Source organism: Periplaneta americana, chromosome 5, assembly GCF_040183065.1.
Source record: "Periplaneta americana isolate PAMFEO1 chromosome 5, P.americana_PAMFEO1_priV1, whole genome shotgun sequence".
Taxonomy (NCBI): domain Eukaryota; kingdom Metazoa; phylum Arthropoda; class Insecta; order Blattodea; family Blattidae; genus Periplaneta; species Periplaneta americana.
In genome coordinates, this window is record NC_091121.1 from 138,940,866 (window position 1) to 138,959,051 (window position 18,186).

General features: G+C 35.0%; 1 protein-coding gene across 2 annotated transcripts in view; it reads right to left on the reverse strand.

Annotated features, from left to right (window-relative positions):
- Window positions 1-18,186, reverse strand: part of LOC138700204 (limbic system-associated membrane protein-like) — a 1,013,135-nt gene that overhangs the window by 285,134 nt on the left and 709,815 nt on the right. For both annotated transcript variants that reach the window (XM_069826646.1, XM_069826645.1), the window contains exon 5: window positions 3,534-3,631. In XM_069826646.1, coding sequence (XP_069682747.1) covers window positions 3,534-3,631 — 98 coding nt within the window. The remainder of the gene's footprint in view (window positions 1-3,533; window positions 3,632-18,186) is intronic.

Consider the following 18,186-nt stretch of genomic DNA (forward strand, 5'->3'; position numbering starts at 1 on the left):
GAAAATATACAGAAATTTTCTATTAACCTACATCATTCATTTCATTTTTGTGTCAGAAATAGAGTATGAATTTAGAAATGGAATAATATTAAATAGAAATGGCTACTGAATTACTCTTTTTTCAAACTTGAGTATTTATCGTCTAGAGATGCCTGTGGCAAATATAAACAATTTAGTGGAATATATACTTATTTTGTTTAATTTTGGCAACTCTCGATAAGAGAGCAGTCATAGTTATTGTTAGTGAGGATCTGAAGGAACATATATTCTTTGAAACAGAGAATTCACATATACTAAAATTTCATTAAGCGGGTATCATGGAGAAATAAGAGCAAAATAGGTACACTCGAAAGTAATTTGAAAATCACAGTTTGGTAATGAAATCTGTGAGCACATAATTAACAAGCCTGTTCTTTGTGAAAAGAGAATGCATCACAAAGATAATCTATATTATATAAGAATTTATTTATTACATAATACTGACGATCGAACACACGTCAAATTTATCAGTTACTTACTTTCCATTCATTTTGGAATTTACGATTTCAATCAGACAATGGCGTAGTACTGCTTTCTAACTTCGAGACAATATACAGCTACAAAATAAACACCATTTGTCAATGACAATCTTTATATCCAATTTTCTTTATTCTCGAAAACATTCAACGCTTAGGCTATAGCCTATAATCACTGATAATCTGTCAAGTTACTTGAATAAACAATAACTACTTTACTATGATAACATTATAAATTTTGCTGTTATGTTACCTGATTGACTTGTTTCGCTGTTGTTTGCATAATCCTGTGAATCCTAGTAAGTTCCAGCGTAATTTTCTGGTTTCTTATTGTATTAACATACCCCACCATAACAAGAACCCAGAAGATAGCACTGGAACTCACAAGGATTCAGAGGATGACGAAACAACATCGAATCTAGTATTTCAGGTAACATAACACCAAAATCTACAATGTTAATACAGCGCAGTAGTTATTATTTATTCAAATAACATAACAGTTCATCAGTGATCTCATTTTCTTTTTAGAAAAATATTTCCATTGCCTTTTTCATTATGACCTACATTCTACAAACAACAATGTTTAAAGGTGTCTTTCATTTACAACTAAAAAAAAGGAAGAGATACATATGACCGTTGGATTTTGCCACGAAGTGTAAATCATTCAAAAGAGAAAGTCAACTGAAACCCGGCTGGTACTGGTATCTTTCAGCCCAGACGATAGTGGATAATCGATTCCATAGAGGATTGGCGATGGTTTCCAGTTTCATTACTTATAGAACTTCGCTGAGTATTGAACCATGTTGGTCAGTTTCCTACGTCAAAGTGGAGACATGGAAAATATCAATATAACACACATGAGACACACATGGATGATATTTATACTTCGAAATCGTGGAGAAGGCTTACGCTATTGGTGAGGAGATCAGGGACTTGCTTTTCATCGCATGACGGAAGTTTACAATGTCTCACATTGCATTACAAATTGTCACCATGTTCCTCATAATCACTGAAGTGAAGGCTACGATGGTAAACCCTCGATGCTCACCACTTTATCTGCTTTTTGTACTTTTTGAACGACAGTGATGCACATTTGTATGCTTCACTTCTTGCTCAAGGTTATGGCACAATATCTCATAATTCTTGAACTTTATTCGACATACCCGAAACCACAGACTCAAACCTACACCGGTGACTTTAATAGATTATGATTCCCATGAACAGTAACCATCACAAGACAGAGTTTTGTCAGTAAAATGCCCTTTCATGGTGACGAAACGGATGATCGCATATTGCTCCTCTTTGGACGACTTTCTTCAAGCAGCATTTTAGGATACTTTTCTATTTGTTGACGGTTGATAGTCGAATCGCCTACAGACTATACCAAACGTGTCGTTGTTTCCAACAGCTGCTGAATTATACAAATATTCTAACTAACATATTACTCAAATGCGTAGATTGCAAATCACGAGATGTACATGTGTCGTGTTTTATTTGGCTCACACTCGCAATGTATCCAGAGTATAAATGAATTAGTTCTAAAAGTTGAGGAAGCGGAAAACAAGGAAAATCTTATGCATAGAACAATAATACCAAAAAGAAATAATATACTCCTAACAAAAATTAACTCCGGTACTGTTTCGTTTGACAAGTTCAAGATTTAAAATCTAAAGAAAATCTAATTCTATGCCCAGAATGTTGTCGCATTATAAATTAAAGTGGGAGCACAAGCATTTGCTGAAGGAGTTTGTTAAGTTCTTTAATGACCAGTATCAGGAACGCCAGATATCTAGGCCTATTCGATAACACAATGTGTTCAATAAGTGTTTCTGAAACGTCGAATAGCAGTCAACGTCTACATAAAATCTTTCCATAAATTATCTCAAGCTGAATGATCAGATAACTCCTTTTTATTCGATAAACATTCAATATGGCGACCGAACAGCTGGTATCTGAGCCAGAAATTCTTCATGTTACCCAAATACATAATGTCCGAGGGAATAAAGCTTGGACTATAATACATACTTTAGTTAAGGAGTAAACTCACATTTTTTTTTCATATTTATGTTGAACTCTGACAATAATTACATAAAGTTAATTATAATGTCAGTAACACTGAAGAAAAATGTAGGATAACATAATTATTATATTTTTCTTCCATGTTATTTTATGGGAGTTTCTTAAAATAAGATAAGTTGAATCTTTAGATGTACGGACAAATGCATATCCACCAAAAAACTTGTCAAAATTCGCACAAATTTTCAATGTTTTAGTTGTTAATTGTATTCTCATCCATATAATAATAATATAAGAAGCTACATAAGAGGCTATAACAGAAAAGAGTTTCGTAGCCTATTGAATAATATATTAAATTCATGTGAGAGAGGTAGAAGAACCTGTGCTCAAGTTGTTAAATACCTATATCATTGATGATGAATATTATATTTTTCTCCCGCACGAAGTTAAAAAGCCGATTAATTTCTTTATTAACAATAGCAAATACATAATATTGTTTCGCTAAATAGAAATTCAAATTCGCTAAGTTTGCTGGACTGCTCAAATCAAACTGGAAACATGTGTCACTATCTAGCGGCGAAATTTAAAGAGTGCTATCGAATGCATAGCTATTGGATAGATAGATTTGCTTTCATAAAGAGGCACAGACTTATCTATTTCATAAAGTTATGGAACAGATAGCTATGGAATATATATCTCGAGTTTTATGCAACACGACGAATACCATCCTATTATACTGCTAGGAAACAAGGTAACGGTCTGTGTCCGCTGTATTTCATATACATTTTAAATAAATTATTTTAACATACACGTTATAGTACAAAAGTCATCAGTAGAAAATACCCTGCAATTAATATAACAATTTTCGGACCTCTTATCTATTTCTTCGTTTCCTTAACAGGTTATAGTGTAGGCTATAAAATGAAAGTCATGTCATGACTCATGGCAAACTTGTTACGCAATACCTATGGTTCTTCAGGGAGAAATGCACGGAGTACTCACCTCAGCAGGTGGTTCTGCATGGACAATGCAGGCAAGCTGGGCTTCATTCCCCTCCCCGGAGTGGACCCAGCCTCTCTCCACCTCGATCTCGGGTGCGTCTGCACAACAGAATGGATTAGTGTCACAAGTGTTGATGTGGATGGACGTGCGTAATGTTTCCTCACCGGGGACAACACAACGCCTGGCTCGTCCTGAAATCGGAACCAGGTTTGTGCTCTCCCAAAGGCTGCCAAGTCCGAGTCAGCTTCTCCACTATCTGCTCTGGACATCCCTAAATACGAGTATATCTGTATGCAGGGAAAGCTACAAATTCATCGGGGAGAGAACCATAATTGTATTGTGATTGTCATCATCATCATCATCATCTCATTATTATTAATATTACTATTATTATCATTATTATCATCATTATTAGTACTATCATACTATTATAAACGTTAAAAACAATTATGCAAGCTTAAGTAAAATCACATTAGGTTAAATATACAGGGTGTTTTCGAGGTCGTGTTACAAACGTTCAGGGATGATGGCGAAGGGCACATGCATCAATTTGAGATAAGGAACCATGGTCCGGAAATGACTGAGTCGAAAGTTATAAGCAAAAATAGTTGTGTGGAAATGGAATTGTAATTTGGGACCACGTGCCCTCCTTCCCTTAAGTTTTGGAATAATCGTGGAAAAATGATATAGGCCGGATGTCTGCTACGTGGGTACTTAGCCTGATACAATCTGTGAGCTTGTCTAATGTTCCCATTGGCTCATCCGTGTTCGAAAATCAGGTCTGCTTATTCCGCTCTCGTGTACTCCTCCATTTCACTAGGACTGATCGACTGGACACTGCAACTTGTACACATACACTGCTGTCTACAGACGTGCATATCAGCACCGACCACGTCTGTTACACATTACGCTACCTGCATTGCTTTAGTGTAGTTTCCTGTCCCCATCCCTCAGACAGCGCAGTGAATGGAATACTGTAAGTACACAACGTAAACAACATTAAATGAATAGAGTATGTGTAAGATGTACAGATAAAAACACATAAATAAGGTGTACAGAGGAATAAAATTATTTCATTTCCACAGAACTATTTTTGCGTGTAACTTTGGACTCGGTCATTTCCGGACCAGGATTCCTTATCTCAAATTGATGCATGTGCCCTTCGCCATCATCCCTGAAAGCTTGTAATACCACCTCGAAAACATCCTGTATAAAATTCTACAGACTAATCGCGATACTTGCACTGCTTTATGGTTGTGAAACCTTGGTTCCGACAAAGAAACAAATAAATAGGATTCAGACGGCAGAAGTAAGTTTCCTCAGACTAATAAAATATTGTAACCGAATGGATAAAATAAAAAATGAATAATTAAAGAGCGATCTAATGTAGATCTTGTATATAATAAGGTTATAGAATTTAGACAACAATGCGATGATCATATGAAAAGAATGAGTTATAAGAGATATCCACTACTAGTAAAATTTACAAAGCAAGAGGGCGTCGAGGTGTTGCATTTTCTAGAAAACGTTGGGCTGAAATATTCTGAAGCGAGGAAGAGCGACGTGCTGATGAAGTATTGATGATCATAATGATAATCAAAATAAATATTGCGCTTAAATTGAATATATTTGGTTACTTACTTCAAAAGAGATATATTCTCCGTTATTAGAAACTGTATTAAATATATTTCATTATTACCCGATTAATATTTCACTATTTTTAATATAGATTTTTATTACATTAATAACAATATAAACATCCAATAAAAATCAATTCCTGGGAAATGAAAGTCTACTAAACTTGCTTAAATCTCTAGCCGGAAATTACCGCCTTCGCCACACTCTCTCGTGTATCCTACCCAAACCCAAAGAGACACACTGATAGCCGAGGTTCACCTCCCCGGGGTAACGGAAACGTCGAACAACCTCAACCTTGCTATAACTCTACATCTATTGTACCTGTCAAAGGTTGTGTCCAAATGTTTGCACACTACTCCTCGAGGCTGAATAACTACTCGTAGAATAGCGTATTTTGTAGGCCTACTTATAGGCCTATAAGAATTGAGGCTATCATTGTGACGAGGTTGTTATGAAACTTTTATGTTCTGTAACAGAATCTTTGTACTTAAGTCCTCTTCCTAAGAATGGTGCCTGTAATTAGTTCTGAAATGTAGCATAAATGAAATGTTAAAGACATTGCTTGGAATATTCAAAATGTACTGAACATAACGACAACTAGATATTCTTTTACTCTTCTCTCTCGTACGGAACATTCGAAAAATATCAAACTGTCCAAATTAACTTAACAAAAGTATTCACCTCGTATAGCAGAGGAGGCAAGACTTGTCCTGTGACCTTATCATGTGCCGTGGCTATGTCACCAATGGGTATGAAATAGGAAGAAAGGTTTTAAGCTGCGGTTTGTTTACGGCGATCATCGCCGGGGGTACATCGCTAGCGATTGTCGCCTGGCGTTGCTAGCAATTAAAATGAATGCGCACGGTTTCTTTACAGCGTTGATCGTCAAAGTAGATCGTTGAATGCGACGCAGATCGCTGAAGATTGCTTCTGAAGCAAATTCAGGACGCACATTGCCGCATACATGTTCAATAATCGATACTTAGAGAAGGCCATGTAGAAATATTGAATCGAGTTATGGCAGCAAAACAAATGAGCATTGACAGCGATGTACGGTGATAAAGAAACCACTTCCTGACGATCATCGCCAGCGTTTATAATCACCGGCGATGTGAGTCCGACGATCATATCCGTAAACAGACCGTAGTTTTAGCCAGAGATGAACTTCCGTGTCGATAGATTCGTATAATATTAGCCATCATGTAACAAATTCTCTTTCTGATAACTCATTCTTTCTCCTATCGCAAGCTCACATGCCAGGTGTCGCCTCCTCATATGTACATTAAATAACATATTACCAATAGAATGTAGGGCAGCTCTGGGCATAAAGGGGAAGAGGAAAGGGAAGGAGATACCCCCGCCCATGTACTTTTTTCTTACAACGCTTTAGAAACAAAGTAAAATACTATGCGTCAGTGGTGGATTTTAGGCGACCAGCTAGAGCCGAAAGCTATGATAACTGCATTATACAATCTCTCATTCAGCAATGCGTGCCTTCCTGTTTACTTGTATCTGTCCGAAACATAACTATCTCTGCCGGGGAAGATGGAGTGGGGAGTTGGGTAGTACAGTTTGTGGTAAGTCGGTAGAGCTATTAAAGTCCAGGTCTGATGTACGGTATGTATTTATTCACACTGCAACTGAATAAACACCTGGAGGCAGTGGAAGCTAACTTATACTTATTGATTACAAATTAAATAATACTAGTATGAATGATAATAAAATAATAATCGGATATAGAAACGTAAATTAAAAGAAATGTCATAAGCAGACATCGGATTCTAGGGCAAATGCCTATTTTGTTTCTTTAGGAGAAAAGTAAAAATGATTATTAATATTTGTGTTTCATGGAAATTGAAAGGTATTCAAAGAGTTTTATAGTGCCCTAAAATGCCCTAAAACGGTTATTAGAGCCTAATTTGTTAATATTCGCCTAAAAATGCCTAACTCACTGTAAAGTTTCGCATTTTACTCTTACTTTTTATAATTTATACATGCATTCACTGCGAAATTTAAGGCATTTAAAAAGTGGAAAGTTTGCTTCACTCCGGCCATGAAACCATTGATAAAGGAAACAAAATGTTTTGAATCTCACGACACTCGCAATAGATTTCACCGATTTTAACATGTTTGGAGGCATAAATGCCGACAAAGAACCAACCTTAGTTTTGAAGCAGGCAACAATCACAACATGTGCTGCTACCGATTCAGAGATATACTATACTATAAAAATGACTGTTTTCGGTCTGAAACCGATTAGCTGTACTGCCCTTCAGAGTGTCATCAAATCACAATTTTTGGAGAAAGAGTGTTTTTGAAATATTTATGAAAAGTCGTAAAACTGCGAATTAGTAGGGTAAACCGTTACAAAATATTTAAAAGAATGGCCCTCCTAATGTTAACACTACCAGGAAATGCAACAATAAGTGGAACTTTGTATTTTTGTCCAATTGAATCTCAATAACAACGGTTCATTTGAATGCTCGTTAACAGTTGCTCTTTCCCTCACCTTATTTGTGTTGAGAAGTTTTGAGCGGTAGGACGTTTTCCTGTGAAGTTTAACGCGATAATGCCGAAAAATATAAGTGCAAAATCTACATTGATCCGGCAATGGCTAACAGAATATTCAGAATTCACTTATGATGGAAAAATAATATTCTGCAAGATTTGTAGCAAACAGGTATGTAACAATAGTTGAAATATATAAATTCTATTAATTTTAATGAGTAGGCCTATAATATTTATACATTGACTGAGCTATCCTGAGGTATAATTCTTTTTAAGACCACTACACTTTAACCTTTTAAATTCCGATAGTTAAAGTATTTGCAGGTCATTAAAATTTTGATTGTTCGAACCCACTAACTTTGTGATAGAAATACGGCAATACAACAATTAGGATTTTATTTTAATTCAGTATACTTTACATTTTTAGATTTCGCAAGAAAAGAAGTGCCACCTAAAGCAGCATGTGCAAGGAGCGGCTCATAAGGCTAAAGCTCAGCAGAAAAATCAACTGCAACAAACTTTACTAACACAGCCCACTTCATCCAATCTCAGCAGCAATTTCTATGCTGATTTAACCAGAGCGTTTGTTGCTGCTAACATTCCCTGGAATGCAATTGAAAATCCGGTTTTAAGACAGTTTTTACAAAAATACTGCAAACAAAATATCCCATCTGAGTCGACCCTAAGAAAAAATTACTTAGACAGAATATACAATGAAACTTTAGCTTCCATTCGGGAGGATATAGGTGATTCTTACATATGGGTCTCTGTGGATGAAACCTCAGATCTTATGAATAGGTATATAGCAAATATGGTAGTAGGAAAACTTAGTCCTGATGGACCTTCGATTCCACACCTCGTATGTGTTAAGGAACTTTCGAAAGTGAATAGCCAAGCCATTGCTTATTTTGTAAATAAAGGCCTACAGTCTTTATACTCAGGTAATATAGACGATTCTAAAGTTCTGTTGTTTTGTACTGAAGCTGTCTCATACATGGTTGCTGCAGCTCCACTTCTTAAAACATTTTATCCTAACCTCACGCATGTAACCTGTCTAGCACATGGCCTTCACAGGGTTTCTGAAACAATCCGGAATGAATTTCCTCTTGTCAATTCGTTTATTTCTAACACAAAAAAATGTTTTTGTAAAGCCCCATCCAGGATTTCAATATTCAGAGAGAACTTTCCAGATATCCCACTCCCACCTCAGCCGGTTGTTACACGATGGGGAACCTGGATTCAGTCAGTGGTTTATTATTCTAAGTATTTTAAAGAAGTGGTCACAGTTAATGATAAATTACCTGAAACTGATAGTGCAGCGTGTGTGAAAGCAGTGAAAGATTGTCTGAATGACTCACGAGTGAAAAACGATATTGCCTACATAACATCAAACTTTTCTTTCATACCTGCAAGCATTGAACAATTAGAACGTGAAAAACAATCTCTTTGTAGCCAAATAGCAATAGTAAAGGAAGCTCAAGTGAACATACATTCTGCTTTGGGCGAAACTGGGAAAAAAGTTAAAAATAAGTGGGACAACGTATTAAATAAGAATGTAGGATTTTCATTGTTGGAAAAAGTATCAAGAGTGATATCGGGGGAAAGTGTAAATGTTCCAGTAAGTATTGATGTTTCTATTGTACCTAATTTAAAATTTGCGCCTCTCACATCAGTTTCGGTTGAAAGAAGTTTTTCTGCTTTCAAAATGATTCTCAGTGACAAAAGGCAAAGGTTAACTGTGGAGAATTTAGAAAAAATTCTGGTGGTGTACTGTGGAGATAATTATAATAAAGTCTGAGCATGGAACTGAATTTCAATAACTTAAAATGAGTAATCTTGATATCAATAATCATTATTTCATTAGTTTCAATATATTAAATTTGTGCAGCTCTGTTTATAAATATAATATAGTATTCTTTTTTAATGTTTAAACATACTTTTTTGTGCGTATTTTAGTGTATAACTAAAAATTTCAGTGAAAGAAATAAGTATGATACCTTGATGTGCCTAAAATGCCTATTTTCATTAAAATAGAGCCTAATTTTACAAATTTTGAGCTTATTTTAGGCGCCTAAAACTGCAATTTTTAGTGCCTAAAAATCCGATGTCTAGTCATAAGTAAAGCAAACATCCTAAATTACATTGTGTCCACACTAAAACTATACAGAAATAATAGCTTATATCGTAACTTCGATAAGGTTTATTAAATAAATTCTTCTGCATTGTATAGAGTAACTGAAAAAGAGTACACTTCAACATGAGCACCATTTATAGCTATACAGGTACCAAAACGATACTCAACCTCTCACCAGGGGCCTGTTTCTCAAAAATACTAGTTTAGTAGTTCACCAGTTACTAGTTACCAGAGTATATTTCACCAGCTCTAGTAGATTCTGTTTCTCAAACTATTTTACCAGTCTACTAACTTGCGACAATTTTTCACTAGTCACATGATCTCTTTCACTAGTCAGCTGATTGAGTTCATTTGTTTACAGCCATTGGTAGGTATTGTTATTTGAGGTTAGAAGGCTAAGTTGTTTGTGTTTTGGTTCTTACTTCTCTCTTCTGTTGAAATTCCATCAATTGAAAGCAAATTAACTATACTCAATATGATTAATGAATCAAAGGATATATCATTCGGTGCTTTTCCAAGCATAATAACAAAAAATGATAAACTAAACGAATGGACAAAAAAAATTGTAATATGCGAGGCTATGGAACTGATACCTCAGAACAAAGATTATACATACGTTAGGGACACTTACTGGCCCAACATTAAGAAAGCAACTTTGACGAGTACCAATTCGAGTTCACAGTATCATAATATGAACACATTATGTAGCTAGTGGGTCTACTGGCGACATGAATGCCACTTATGACTTGAAAAATTACCTAATTTTTTTTTTTTTCAGTTTTACGTTTGATCTATTCGTAAATTAGTGTCGTTTTGTATTTAATCTGTAGGCTAAAGTCGACAATGTCAGAAGAACTGGCAGTGGAGGAGGAAAGCCAGCAAAAATTACTGCAGTTGATGAATTGGTATCAGATTATTAGGAAAAAAAATTCTGCATGTGTTGCTGGTCTAGGGCAGAAAAACCAGATGGCATTGGAAAATAATCAACATCCCGATTTGTAGAGCAATTTGTATTTGAAGCTTTGCTGATAATGCATGACTTCTATTTGTTTGTCTTGTTATGGCAGGTCCCACTATATTTAACAACTCTCCAAGCTTTTAAGCACTTTATTTAAACCATTCATTATATTTAAACAATGCTCCTCTAAAGGAATAATAATTGTTACTTCTCGATATAGTTTTAGCTCTTCTCACAACAACTTCTTTACTACTTCAATCGGAATCACTAAACCACACATATTAAAAAAATAACTACAATATTTTGTTTTGATTATCTGAGAAAGATTATCACTGGTAACTGATAATATAGAAATCACCAGTCTTTAGAGTCTTGTAGGAATATTCCTGTTGAATACTAGTATAATCAACTAGATTAGCATTTTGAGAAACAGAATCTCTTAGGAACTGGTGAAATCGACCAATATTACTAGTCTGTGAACTGGTAACTACTACTTTACCCTTGTAGTTTCTAGAAACACAGACTTGTAAAACAAACTATTATTACTACTGTACAGACTAGTATTAGAAGTCCGTGAGTTTTGAGAAACAGGCCCCAGGTGTTCACCAACATATCAGATGTTATAAGCTCAACTGCTTGAAAGCTACGCTGTCTCAAATCAATAAAATTAAGAACTTTTCTGCTGTACACAATATTTTTAATAAATCTCCACGCAAAAATATCCAAAGGAGTTAAATCCGGAGATCTAGGCGGCCATCAATTTGGCCCACCTCTACCAATCCAATTTTTTGGGAAGGTTATATCCAAAAACGTTTTAACATTTCGATGGAAGTGGCAGAGCACCACCTGCTGAAATGTTAAACCTGGCGGAAACTGTGGAATATCAAAGTTCTCCAGCAATCAAGGTACGTGATTTACGTGGGCTTCTAGTAAGTGATTCACACCTGATCCATGTCATTTCGGTCATATGCCTTTAGAATGTTTCCCTGTCTTTGAAATCAAGCTTCCATAATCTCGTAGATGTCTATCCCACTCGTAAATGGATTTGCGTGTAGAAGGATCCACATTCCATTCCCTCCGCATGCGCCGCTGAACGCGCGTAACTGAATTCAATTCTGCAAACCAGAGCACGCATTGAACTTTTTTCTGTGCCGTCCACATCTCTATTGACAAGGAACTAGACTGATAAAAGCAAATTTTCATTCATGCAACAATAAGATTGAAACTAAACATTTCAGGCAACAATCGCCATGCAACAGAAAGCTTGTAAACATTTCACACAACAATGGTCATGCAACAATAAGCTTGAAAATAACATTAAACACAACAATGGCCATGGAAAAGATATGAAACGAAATCTTGGAGAGTTTTTCTATTGATTGATTATTTTAAGGAATTATAACATATGGTTGTGAAATTATAAGCCATTATTTCTTTACACATTTAGTGTGGACACAGTGTATATAGAAAAAAGTAAAAATGGATCAATAAATTACCACAGTATAAATGAATTGTAAACTTTTAAAAGAGCATCAGATTACAATTGAAGACTTCAATGCAAAAAGGGGGAATGTCTTAAATTTGTGAAAAATGAGATCAAGTTTCAGTACTATAGGTCAAAGGGAGTAGAATAAAACGCACTTCCTTGCACTGCAAGAAAGATGATAGTTTAAGATCTACATCGTGCTGAAGAATTGGTATACCACACAAAGAGTGGGAATGTCTAAGTTTATAATACATTCGACATTCTTCCTTTTTGCAGTGGATTCTTAAATTTCGTTATTTTTAGCTTTATGATATTTCAGAATATACATATAGCTATATCTGCACATCATTAAAAAGGCATCAATCAGCGTGTTTTTTTAAGTTCTATACTGAAGTGAAAACTTTACTACTACTTTCAAATTATCATCAGTCAATGATTCACGCTCTTTCAAAACTAAACAATAGATATCTCTATCAGCACTTTTTCACTTCATCTCTGATAATACCAGAAAAGAATGTATTAAAAAATCTACAACGATCAACGGACCGAACAGTCACACTTTTCTTATGACCATTAATTGTCCACAAAAATAAGCTGATCCATCAGGAAGTGTTTCAGTCAAGTCCTATAAAATTAAGATTCTATGAAGAGATTTTGAAGTGAATTGTAAATAATAACAGCTAAAGAAATGAGTGAATGGAGTATAAATAATGCTTATTTTTGTAGATTGCTGCATTAGTGTTGCTTAATTTTATTTTGGACGGTGCAGAGGTGCACCCATTACGAGTGACTAAGTGGCCGGGATCCGACGGAACATGGCGACGTCTTGAATCGCAAAGTTATTACTTGTGGTTGGACACTGTGTCTACAGTCACATATACTGTGACACGGTATACGAGAGTAGGCCAACAAAGGGAACACAGTAGGTAGAACTCAAAATGAGAGGGAGTCAATCCGACATAGGTACTTCAATCCGATGTGGTTTAGTAAATATAGCGCTAGCACGTAAAGCTGGAAAGCCTGGTTCGAGTTCCGGTGCAAGAGATAATTTTTTTCCGTTCTACCGATTCTCCATCATATGGAAACGCAGAATTACTGCCCTGAAACTCCATATGTACTTCGGTACATCATATTAATATGATAACGCGTAAGTAATCACTTTGTGGAGCCTTAAATATTCCTCAGGGAGCGGACATAATACAGGGTTGTTTCCAATCTCCGATAACAAATTTGAATGACGTCATGTGCGTCAGGAATCATACCGAGAGCTGAATTGCGGCGAGAGGAGACAGACTAGTAGTGAGTGATTTCATAATCAGAGTGCACGGTGTATCACAGTAGCAATGCTCAAGGAAATTGAGTTCTTTGTGAGAGGTACATAACAATCCTTTCCGATGCCAAGTACAGTTACGTGAAAATCATAGGAGCCAGCATAAACGTGGTTTCGTTATTTCCAAGAAAGGCATCTTGTGTGTACTTAATAAGACTGGGAAAGCTCGGATGGGATTAATTACAGAGTGGAAAAAGCAAGCAAATACACCTCCCATCATAAGCCGCCGCACCTCACGAGATGATACCAATTAGTTCCATTCGAGTTTTACCAATCTTGGAAATAACGGAACCTCGTTTATTGCAGGCAGCTGTTATTTTCACTCAATTGTACTTGGCATCGGAAAGGGTGGTTATGTACCCCTCCCAAAAAGACTTGATTTTCTTGGAATTTCTGCTGTGAGTCGCTGTGCTCCCTGACTATGAGATCACTCACTACTGATCTGTCACCTCGCGCCACAGTTCAGCTGTCGTGTGACTCCTGATGCACATGATGTCATTCAAATTCGTTATCAGAGGTCGGAAACAACCCTGTAGATTGAAAACAAAGCATGGAGAACGTAGGTTATGAAGATATCCTCAGTCCAAAGATATCACACTTAGGAGATGTGAAATTAAATATTCTAGTGATATTGGGAATTGGTATAAAGTTACAGTGACCGGTACAAATTTACTCCAAATGACTATATTATCTTGTAGATGCAATCGAAATAAATACTGTACAAGTAATCCGCTATGAATAATTCCAAAACAACACTAGAAAGGATGAAAAGAAAGACATGAGGTAGAGGGAAACAATGGATCAAAATGGAATACTACTGGAATAAATGTAGAAAGAGATTAAGATAGTGTGAAAGTAGTTCACGATATTTTTCATTAAAATGCCTGATTTTAATGATACGTGGGGCATAAAAAATTACATACATGAATATGCTAGAGTCATTGCTGTAAAGGACAAGCAAAACTTTAATGAAGGTCTGCGTTTTATTCAGATGCAATTGCTAATCGCAAGCGAGGTACAGGAAGTATGACATAAATTACAGGGGTAATGACTGGAGTTCACACCTGGGGTAACACGCAAACTCACATCTCTTTGAAACCATTTCTACCCGTAGCATTATGATATGAATAAAAAACTCGGCGGTTTGAATGATATCACACATGTATATATGTCCCTCTGAGTTGAAATAATTCAAAACGTTTCAGAATGAATAGAAATAAATGTGTTTATACGATAAAGTTTCCTGCCATTTGAATGGCACTGAACGTCGTGTGTTCTTTTAGATGCATTCAACCCCGCATTATAAATAACATGCCGTAAGTCATTATACTGTGAGCGGTGCCATATACTTCCTTTGTGGAGATTAACTATATAACGCGTCCTTTCTCTAATGCTCAATTGTTTTATATAGTACAAAGGGTTAAATTAAAAACGGAGCGGAGTTACTAAACATAAATTATTCATGTAAGATTTCAAGCTTTCATACTGCTTAACTTAGTACAAAATTCTTAAGTAGACTACTATGTCCAACCTTTTGGAACAATTTGTTTGTTAAAATTCCAACAAACTTAAGCTAATGTATAAACATACTTCTATCTGTTGAGGGTTCCCAACAAACATTTGGTTTTAGACAAAGAGAAACATTTTTAGTTTCTTTTAATGCACACTATATCGGTACAGTTTGAGTTCTACGTATATTTATTAATTTTTATTTATTTAACTAACTAGCTAGCGAGTACAAATTAAAATGATAAAAAAAGTTTCTAGCCACTACCGTAAGAGCCAGGGTCGTGTACGGTGTGGTCTTAGTGAATAATATAGGCTAAGATAAAATTTACAAGTACAGTTTACTAAATATAGTAATTAACTTATTTCAAAAAATAAATAACAGACAAGAGAAAAAAAAAAGAAAGAGAAAAAGAGAGGAAAACAGATATAATATAAATTGACAATCAGACAGAAGCCTGATTTGAACCTCGTGTTGCATACATTTTGGGGTTTCACATAAAATTGCTGCAACCTATTCTATTGGTGCCAAAAATCCGAGGTCTACAAATAATATTACATTCTTATTATAAATAATTCAGGTAGACACTTATTGCTTCAATTAGGTCCAATTTGAGCGTTTTCATATTACTTGTAGTGATGGCCAGTTTTATTGCACAGAGATACAACTGTTAATGGTAATTGCATATTTTAGCACGATTTCATACACATCGTTGCAGTTAGAAATTACTCCGCAGCTGTCAAAACAGAAGTACAAAAATTGTTAGTTTGAAATCATTCCATTAATTAAGTCGTTTACGAAATGTTAATTAATCTTAATTGCAACGTTATATGTTAGTATTTAATTACAGTTAGACACAAAACTTATAGTAGTAACAAATATGTCCTACATATATTATTAGGTCATTCAAAATTCAGTTCAGAATTTAATTCGTTATAATAGTTGAGGTAGAAAGAACATCGCTGTGTTGGCAAACAATTAAGTTTAGATTTTTAAAAACATTGGTAATATGATTGCCGTTCTCTTGTTCAACAGAACCATAGGGACGTTGGGTTTGCTAAGAAAATTCGTTATTTTGGTAACTCTACAATCAGTAACCTTCCGGATGAAGAGACCAATACCGAGAATATGTGTATTCACACGCCCATTCAGAAGAACCCAAGAATAGTCTCAGAAGAAAAAGGTGAAATTGTTCCACAGCTTCCTGGTTAATTCAGCATTAAAGAAGATTAATTTTAGTTGATGAGCTTAGACGAGTGAGGGACAACATATTCCTGCGATATCACGATGGTATATGGGCAGAAGGACAATACTTTCAATATCTACTGTAAACTATGTTTCATAATCAATTTTCTGCTTCTACCATTGTAGACAGAATTTTATCGGCTGATGCTCGACCTGTCGCCCGGAAGCCAGATCCCGTACTGTGGCAGCCATTTATAATAAAAACCCTATACTTAACATCATTACATGCCTGAAGCACCTCAGCAATACCAGTGATATCCTTGATTCTTTAGTGTTTCAGATCTCTGTTACCAGCAACAGAATCAGAGTCCTCAAACCGTAATCACGAATGGAAAATTGGCTTTAAATTTGTTAACTTTACTCAATTTTCTGTGAGCAAGAGAAGGACTCCTATTACCTTCATAACTGCACTAGACCAGCTGTATCTTAATATTTAATTATAAAACCATTGCTTCAAACTATCATCAATTACATTGACATTAGATAACCTAACAATTGTAACAGCGTCGTTAAGTAATTAACTTATTAAAATAAGACATAAATCACAGAGTGTTAAAAAGGTATGGAATATTACTCATAAATTCTTAAATTTTAATTTTACAAAAAAAAAGTTTCAATACAAACCATATAAACCATACAATGTGATACCAGTCTTCGAAGAAAGTAAGTTATTCAGGCATAGAGACTGTGACAGTCAACTTTATTTTTTCAATGGCACTCTATATTAAAATTTACATATTCTGAATCTTCATTTATGTATGAATGTTTAGAAATTTTAGCCGTTCACCCGTTTCATGCCTTATTTATTAAACTTGCTTCGTGGACTTCAAACTTGAAACAAATAAGTATGTAAAATCAAATGAAAAAATCTTGCAAATATTCAGTCTTTTGGCTTATTTTAATGTAAAATACTAAAATATTTATTTTACAATTGCATTATTAATGTTACCGTTTTCGCCCAATTGGGACATCTTCAGACATAAAATTCGATATCTATGTGAAAAATAAGCAATACATATCAATATTGACAAATATGAAGGCATGGCCAAGGTTAAAATAGTCGAAAATGATAAAAGTTTAAAAACAGTACAAATGGCATCATTGCATGTAGTGTATATAATTATGCATATTTAAATAAAATATGAAATCATGTTGAGTAGTTCCTAAAACTAATTAAAACTGTTCACTGTTAAGGTTAATGTTTGGTTTAATTTTATGGGCTACTCTACATGATTGTACACGATTGTATAGTAGATATGAGATGGAACAGATCAGTCATGTAACTCTCAGAAAGACAATGGACTGTTTTCGTGATAGACGGGGACATTGTTTAGCTGTGAATGGTTCTCATTTTGAGCTTATGTTGCACAGTTTGGTTAGTGAAAGTGTTTTGCTTAGTTTTCAACCTTTCTGTTATACAAATTTCAGTAGTTATTGGTAGAGGAAACGTGAAAAATATGAAGTAGTAGTATAAATATGAAATGATGTGATATTTGACCTGAGACGTGTTGTATTCTAGCAGAAGTCTTCCAAATTACTACGCACTGATATTCTCTTTCGCGGGAATATGTTAGTTTGCAGTTAGAAGCAGAAGAGTTGAAATGTTTATCATTATTGCGCTTACGAGGAAAGTGAACATTTTGGCGGTAAGTTCTTTTCTTGAATATAGCCTACATTGTTATTCCTCAACGTTAGAAATATTAATGATATAATATTTTCTTAAAGAGAAATAATCTACGTTTATAGCAATGATGTTTAATTGACTTCATTTTCAAATTATGATAAATTTTGAAATTATGACTTACAAAATTAGTGTGTTACAAATATGATATACAAATATTATTAGT